At 40.0% G+C, this 8,806-nt stretch overlaps 1 protein-coding gene across 3 annotated transcripts in view; it reads right to left on the bottom strand.

Moving 5' to 3' along the window:
- Positions 1–8,051, bottom strand: part of LOC109912180 (regulation of nuclear pre-mRNA domain-containing protein 1B-like) — a 54,061-nt gene extending 46,010 nt beyond the window's left edge. For 2 of the 3 annotated variants that reach the window (XM_020511567.2, XM_020511568.2), the window contains exon 1: positions 7,724–8,040. In XM_020511567.2, coding sequence (XP_020367156.1) covers positions 7,724–7,874 — 151 coding nt within the window. In that variant the 5' untranslated portion in view covers positions 7,875–8,040. Of the gene's footprint in view, positions 1–7,723 lie in introns of all 3 variants that reach the window. The other variant, XM_020511566.2, reaches the window with a different exon arrangement.
- Between the last annotated feature and the right edge of the window lie 755 nt (positions 8,052–8,806).

The raw sequence follows: 8,806 nt of genomic DNA on the forward strand, positions 1-8,806 counted from the left end.
GGAGGAGGAGGAGGAGGAGGAGGAGGAGGAGGAGGTACCATTGACCAGAAACTGAACTGGACCAGCACTTCAAAGCCTGCCTAATGTTTACAAAGCATGAGTAAGGAGAGCAGTGCAATAATCTCCACTTGCCCAGATGAGTGCAGCTTCCAGAACAAAGAAGTCTATAAGATTTACACCTCAATTAACACCTTCAACATGCAGTCCCTTCACCATTGTCGCATTGTGGTAGTCATGTGTATTGTCAACAAGATGCAATGCAATAAAACTTGCTAAAGCTTTGAGGTAATACCTTTCAAACGCGTGAATAAAAGAACTCTCAGACCTACTATCGCATCACATGGTTTGCTTTCAGCACAGACTATCCATTCTTTGCTACTCTCAGCTCTCATTATCACTTATTCAGCTTCTCTCCTGTTCTAGCCTGCCATCCATAGTCCACTAATTTACCTACTGCTTTCATACCTCTCTCTCTTCCACCCCTCCACTGTGGGCGTCTGCTCAAAATCTACCCCCAAGTCTTCAGTATAAATGCAAGCTTTTCCTAGCTGCCATCAATTTTGATGAGTCACCTGACTCAAAACATTAACTCTGCTTTCTTCCAGACCTACTGAGTTTCACCAATTTCTGTTTTTCCTTTCAAACTCATTACCTCTACGATCTAGAAGAGTAAGGACAGCAAATACACGGGCACACCATTGCCTGCAAGTTCACCCCCAAACCACACCTTAACCTGACTTAGAATCATAATCGTTATTCCTTAACTGTCACAGAGTTAGCATCCTTCCGAACAGCACTGTGTTCAAGAGGTGATGGTGGCAGCTGCCTTCAGGGATTTAGGGACCGGCAATACAAACACCTGCCTTGCAGTAATGCCTACATCCCAATGAAAAAAAGTTATAAGTAAGAAAACTCAACAGAGCATTTGATAAATTGCATATAAACCAACTGGCTCAAAATTGAAATGGAAAAAAAGATGAAGGCTGCCAGAGGTGCACCACAAGGTAGTGATTGGCAGAGAAATGGAGCACTGATGACCTATTGAATGGTAGAGCAAACTAGTGGGGTTGAATGGGCTGGTCTTGTCCTTATTTCTTATTGTCCTTCTGTACCTTTAGGAGTCTTAATCCACAGATTTGTTTATTTTTGTGTAATATTTTCTACTTACAATAGTTCTGCAAAATTATTAGCCTTACCCATCCCATTTGTGAATAAATGTGTGCATGTTTGTATTTACAAGGGGGCGCAGTTTGAGTTTATTAATATTTATTAATTATTAATAATCCATTGTTGGAGGATCCTTAAAAGGAAATGTTTGTTGTAGTTAGTTTTTAATTTTCTTATTGATGAAAGCTAGTGGTCAAAGTTAGACAAATTCACTACCCGAGTGATTAGACTGGTCATTTAAACATTTGAGACAACTTTTGGAATAGTAGTGCTCAATTTCCAATGCACTTTTCCCATCAGGGAAATTAGTGTTTTTGGGGTGATTGTATATTCATTCCCGCAAAAATGCCAAGTTATTTTGTAAAAAAAGTTGTGTTAAATTACATCTTTCGGTTTGTGCCAATTTAAAAACTGTGGTATCTGGGAAATTAATGCTTTCCTTGTGTGTTGTGGATTTAAGTTTATTAAGTTAAGTTTCATAATGGAGGATTTTGAAATCTTTCAATGCTGCTTTGGACAGCAAAAATTCCATATGTCCACACATATACAGGAATATCGCATTAACTAAAAAAAAGTCACGGAGACAAAGACTTAGAAAAAGTAGCCTTCAAGAATAGCCCTTGAAAAACTGTCCTCACCATAGTGGGTACAAAGACCATTCCAGTAACAGCTCTAAATCAGGAGATAAAAGGGAGAGGAAAACCTCATGAAATTATGATATGGGAAATATGACCTAGCATCCGGATGGAGCCTTGGGCTGACAAGTCTTTGGGTCTAGATGGATATCATCCTAGAGTTTTAAAGGAGGGTGGTTAGGGAGGTGAATGTTTTCGTATTTATTTTTCAAATCCCAGAGAGTCAGAAAAGGTTCCAGTTGACCGCAAAGTAGCAAATGTAACCCTTATTCAAGGGGAAAGGAGGCAGAAAGGCCAGCATATTTGACATCTGCCATGGCAAAGGAGATAGATCATTAAAAGAGGTTATAAGCTTATTAAGGGAAAATAGAAATCCATGGCGTAGAAGGGCAATTTATTAGCATGGACAGATCATTTTTTGCCTGCCAGCCAAACAGTATACATAAATGAGAATCTGATTGGAATATGTGACAAGTGGAGCCCCATGATATCTGTGCCAGAGCCTCAACATTTTACAATTTACATCAATGATTTGGATGAAGGGAGTGGAGGTATCATAGCTAAATTCACAAATAAAACAAAGCTAGGTACAGAAGCATGTCAAGACGACACACAAGGCTTGCAGACAGATTGGTTGAATGAGTAGGCATAATTTGACAGATGGGAGTATTATATGGGAAGTTGTGAAGTTGTTCACTTTAAAAAATACTCTGCTTTTTTTTTGCCAAACAGAATGTTTGCAAACACTGAGGTGCAGAGGAATTTAGGTGTTCCAGTGCATGAGTCACAGTTAGTACACAGCATTCCATCAGCCTTAGTTATAGGTTATACCTATCTAAGACAAGAGAAACTGAACACAGAAGGATGTTATGCTTTAGCTATGCATGACGTTGGTGAGATCACATCTTGAATGCAGTGTGCAGTTTTTGTTTACTTATTTAAGAAAGAATATAAATGCATTCAGGGAGATTTACTGCTCATTTCAGGTATAAATATAGTATGTTGCAGGAGGATAGATTGAAAAAAAGACTGGGCCTGTGTCTGCTGGAGGAGTGAGATGGCTTGATTGAAGCATAGAAGTCCCTGAAATGGTCTTCATAAAGTGAACATAAAGGATGTTTCCTCCTACGGAGGAGTCCAGACTAGGGATCGTTCTTTAGGATTGAGATGAGAGAAGTTTTCTCTGGTTAGTGCAACTTTCTTCTCAGAAAGCAATAGAACGAAGGCTATTGAAGGTTTTTAAACAGAGGTAGATAAACTCTGGTGAGAAAACGGAATTAAAGCTAAATCAGGGGAAGATGCGAATCTAGACTTTCAAACAAAACCAAATTGCCATTATCTCAATGAAAGACAGAACAATCTTAAGAGGCCAAACAGCCTACTTCTGCTCCTATTTCTTAGACTTATAGAAAAGAGCTTTCAACGCCTGGAGAGAACGATTTCAAAGCCTGCTGAACACAAAACTTGGAAAGATAGCAAGACAGTGAGGAGCAGAGTAGGAAAATACAGAAAGACTTGACTGGGAAAGTGAACATACATCTCAGATGAAGGTTAATATGTAGAAGTATGAAGCCATTTATACTAGTTAGAATGTGTGTCCATAAACTAAATGGTACAATTTTAAAGGAGGTGTTGAAACAAAAAAAATGGGATTCATATGTCCAAATTTTTGACAGTGGCAGACAGGGTGATGAAGCCATTATAAAAATCATACTGGATGCTGGATATAGTAGAGGTATGAGAATAAAGATAAAGAAGTCATGCTAAACCTTTCTACATCACTGATTAAGCCCAACCAGCGTACTGGGTCCAATTCTGGGCATATCTTTGAAAGGACACAAGGGAGAATGACTGGAACAACACCTGGAATGTGGACAGACTAGATAAAGATAAAGGTTGTTTCACTTTACAGCAGAAATAGTTAATGGGAGAGTGGAGAACATTTTAAAATCATAATGGGTTTTGACAGAGGAATCAGGACAAAACTTTCAACTGGCAATAGACTTGGTAATCAAATAAATGAGGTAACAAAACAAAAGTGGAACATTGTATTTCTGCTTTCCAGCATCTGCAAACAGAAAATGCTGAAAACACTTGTTGCATCAAGCAGCATCTGCGGAGAGAGAGACAGAATTAATAGTTTAGACTGATGACTTATCAGAACTAGAAAAAGTTAGAACTCCCTAACATTTTAAGTATGTACACAGTCAGGGAAAGGGAGAGGAGGAGAGCAAAGATCAAAAGGGAAAATTCATGATAGGACAAAAAGCACGATAGATTAAAAGCACAAAAAGAATGATAGCGCAAAACATAAAGGAGCAATTAAAGAAACAAAAAAGATGGGTTTAAAATGAGCTATAGCTGGGCATAACAGAATTATCACCCAGTTGATTACAAATTTAAATAAACAAAAACAGGATTAGGTGAAGTGACATTTTTAAAAAAAATGCTATCAGGGAATGCCTTAAGGTGAAAGCAGATGTGAAAGTAACTTTTAGAAAAGGTACAAGGCCTTAAACAATGAGGAAAAACAGAAGGGCTAAGATAGACCAGGACAGTGGACTAATCGGACAACTTTGTCAAAAGAACATGAACTGTTGGGTCAAATGGCTCTTTTTATATTCTGAGTGTCCGAAAATCCAACATCTTTTGAAACTGAGTGCAAGTTGAAAAGTGTTCTTGCTCCAACGTGAGCAATCTTTACACAATGAGCAAAAGGTAAATTATATTTTTCATTGAAGACAGTCAGGAGGAATGAGAAGACAAAGAAAAAATTCAAAGTTAAACAACCCTTCAATAAGATCCTAAAACATACAAGGCAATTCCACACATAATAAATGATTGAAAATGCTACTTCCAAAAATTAATTCACACGACGTGGGCAGCACTTGTTAGGCTGTCATTTATTCCGAATCCTTAATACGTTTGAAAAAGATACTGGTGAGCTGCCTTCTAGAACCAAAGTCTACATGGTATAGATACTCCCAGCGTGCTGGTAGGAAGGAATTCTAGGATTTTGACTCCGACAGTGAAGGAAAATAACAGTTCCAAGTGCATCCAGGTATCTGCTGTCCTTGTCCTTCTGATGATGGAGGTCACTGGATTAGAAAGTGCGGTCTATGGATTCTTGGTGGGTTGTTGCAGTACATCTTGTAGACTGTACACACTGTTGCTCTGTCTCTGGGGAGGGACAGCGTGTTGATAGTTTATCTTAGATGGGGTGCTAATCAAGCACATTGTTTTATCCTTAATGGTGCTGAACCTCAAGTGCTGTTGGAACTGCATGTACCATTCTATTTATTCCATGTTGAAACACTCCGGTCTCATTTAATCAAGATTAAAATTACATTACAGAAAGTGGTGCAATTTTACACAAGAATCCAAGATTAGGGCATGAATGGCAGGTTGATTAGTTGAGAAATAAATGCTTAAGGTGTAGAAAAACTCCCATTTTTTTGAATAAGTTCTGTTCCATCCATTTTAACAGAGTTTCAGTTTAGCAACACACCTAAACATTTGCAATTTTGACAATGCAGCATTCCCTTAATAGCTTCTGCCAGATCACATGCTCAAACCCTAACAGGGAGCTACAGTCAAGATCCGGCTGACCTGAGCAAGAATGTTATCAGAGTCAAAGCTGTAAAAATACTTAAATTGCGGAGGTCAAATTTGCTGTTAGCCATGATGCAGCATGCCAAGTTTCAGGCTACCATATTCCCAATTTGTATACAAAAATCAGCAAGTAACTGCAAACATATCGCTGGAGCAGCAATCTACAGCTGAGTCTATTCACTGTTCTACTTGCATTCAGTTTCTAGTACTTTCGCCCTGCCGCTATCAGACAACAGCTAGATGCTGTCAACGAGTAAACTTGCAATCTTAATGGTCAATCTCTAATTTCCCCTCATTTACTGAAAGTCAAAACATTCACCTATTTATCCAAAATCATCTCCACTCATCTTGAAATACCAAGTGCCTATCCTCATTTCCTACCCAAGGAAGTACTCAACCATGTTACAAAAATTGAGTTGTAGAACACCGTTTTAATGAGATAATTAAAAAGTTTGCCAGAAAAACATGAATTAAAATATTAATCTTTGGAATATCGCAAAGGAGCTTAGATCACATACTATTTCAAGATCATGCTGACTACCCAGTTCCATCTACATGCCATAAGAATTTTACAAAAAAATTCTCGTTCTCTGCACTAACAGGTGACTTTCTCCAACGACTACCAGATGCCCACCCCAAATCCCACCTTCATCTCTCAAGGGAAGGAATTCACTGACATTTCAAGATTAACATATTTAAAATTCAGATGTTTTCATTCTGCCACAAACGTTCTTTTATGGACACATTGGATAGAGCAGGCCGAGCATAACACAATCCACATCAGCTCCAATTTTCAACTTCTGAAACTTAGGCGCATTTACAACATCGCTGCTTTTCTGCCAAGTGAGCAAACAAGCAAGAGGGAGACTATCAACAGGTGTTACAAGCTACTATTTTGACTAAACTGGATACACCAGAACAAATTCAATTGAGAATTTAAAGAAAGTCTCACGTTGCTGGGGGAAAAAAAAAAGATAAATTGTCTCTCAAATCTTACTTTTCACAGCTTTGTTCTCCACTGGAAAAAGTCTGGAATAGAAAGCACTAAACGGCAACCAAGCTGTCTGGTTCACCAGAATTGTTCAGTGAAGGAAATCAACCATCCTTACCCGGTTCATGTGGAATTCCAGACACACAATGTGGTTGATTTTTAAATGCAATCTAGACAATTAGGGATGGGAAATAAATGCCAGGGGCACCCACATCCTATAAGCAAATAAAGTATTTTCTTCCCTTCATATTCTTCATACAGTTTTTAAAAGGTCTTTTTCAGCAATGCTAGTTTGGCTTTTCAAGAGGAATTATTTAGTCCTTATCTTCTACAGACAGATGATGCAATGTGGTCATTACAGCTATCTTGAGAATTTTAGTATGGTTAATCTAATTTTAATATGCATTTGAAAGCGTAATGTCCCCTCTAAATGGCAACTAGAACTTCAACTTCTTAATCTGTGATCCAAATCAAACTGACAACTCCATCTGCATAGATTTTGCTGGTCCTTTTTCTCAGTAGTAAAGAAAAATTGAATCCACATTAAAACTGTATTTAGGATTCAACAAACAGGCATTGCAAAGCACTTCTCCTGTCAGACAATAGTCATTCGAACTTTAACTGGATGACATTAAGTCTTGGTTTATTCATTAGCACCAAAGAATAAAATTAAATGTTAATGTTTCAAATTAAACTTTTTGGACAATGACATTCTTGGGATATTACAGGCTTAAATGATTAATTGAACTCACCTGTACAAGTTAATACAGATCTCCAGTTTTAAAATTTACATCATGAAACAAAATAATCACTTGACCACAAAGAAAGTAACTTCAGCTTGCTAGCATCAAATTTGGCAACAAGAATGCAAAACTATAGAAAACCATGGCATAACAAAGTTATCTCCAAAATATGTCCGTAATTTGATAGGATACATAATGCTGAGAAGGCAAAGGAGCTGTGTTCGAAGACTAAGACTAATTTCATACTCAGCTGAAACAGATAATTTCCCCTGTTGTAGTGCAAACGCTCCATGTCTTTGAGGGAAAAAAAACTCTGCAGTCACCACCCTAACAGATGTATGGAAATATAAAAGTAACGATACAAAAGAAAACACCACCTTCATTCCTCTCCTGCGATGTACATAAAGCAGAATCCCAAAACTTAAGTCCTCCCCTCCCACCCCGCCGAGGCAAGGCCTGATGGAATGGAAGGTGAAGCCTGGCTTCTCCATTTGTGTGAGAGTATGCCCCTGCTGGGTGTAATCCTGTGCGTGTGTGTATCCTGTGCCCTGGTACCAGGCGCCGGCCGCGCTCACCTTTCTTGAGCTCTCGGTGCCACACCAGCACGATGGTCTTGGAGTGCTTGCGGTGGTGGATCAGCCACAAGGACAGCGTCTGCACGCTCTGCTGCGAGTTGCTCAGCTCCGCCAGCTTCTTTTCCAGAGCTGACTCAGAAAAGGCGGACATTCTCCTACCGGGGCAGAATGAGAGAGGTTTGGGGGTTGGGGGGGGGGGGGGGGGGGTGTTTTTTTTTTTATTCAGCCCACCCCGACCCCACCAACAAACAGGCAGTCAGAGAGGAAAAAAGTGAGGAATACTCGGGAATCCTACACCGGCCAAGATGGCGGCGTCGGCGACGACCTGCGCCTGACGGCGTCGCGCACACCAGTCGACGTAATCGAAACCGTCAAAAGATTGACGTCATCACGCACACCGGCCGGCCACTGCATCATCACGACCACACCATCGACGTGATCGGGATCGTCATGGGTTTGACATCATCATGCTGTCTTCTCTGGCTCTGACGTTCGAGACTGGTCCATGGGGCCGTTTGTAAGAAGTAACTCTTCCCTTCGTTAGTGACGAAGTATTTAATGGACATTTAAAGTGATATAGTATGCAAGGCTTGGGGCTATGGCGTTAAAGTAGCTGCATGTTTGATGTCTGATGTGAACATGATGAACTGAAGGTCCTATCGCCTTTTGCTGTTAAAAACCCCATGATACGCAGTAGTCGGACCATTCTGTTGGTACTGTTTTCGTTCAGGTGGCATTTGTTCTGATTTGGCCTGTTACCTTGCTCTTTCTTCTTCTTAGGCACTTTCTGGGCAAATGAAATAACTCCACAGAGGTCAGTATCCTGTCACCAAGTCACCAAGTCACCCTTTATTTACAGGTAGCAAGTCCTTGACACTGATCCAGCTCCCTCACAGCCATCTCTCAGGGTGGACAGACTGACTGACAATCCTGTACTTATCGTCAGCCAGGGCGCCCTGATTAGACCAGATCGACAGGCCCAATCAGGGAACTCATTCTATGAGGTCCACTTGGCTGACTTAGTTACAATCACTACGGCAGTAAATGTTGACGTAGCTGGCAATGCCCTCATCCCATGACGGA

This window comes from Rhincodon typus, chromosome 2, assembly GCF_021869965.1.
Source record: "Rhincodon typus isolate 14 chromosome 2, sRhiTyp1.1, whole genome shotgun sequence".
Taxonomy (NCBI): Eukaryota; Metazoa; Chordata; class Chondrichthyes; order Orectolobiformes; family Rhincodontidae; genus Rhincodon; species Rhincodon typus.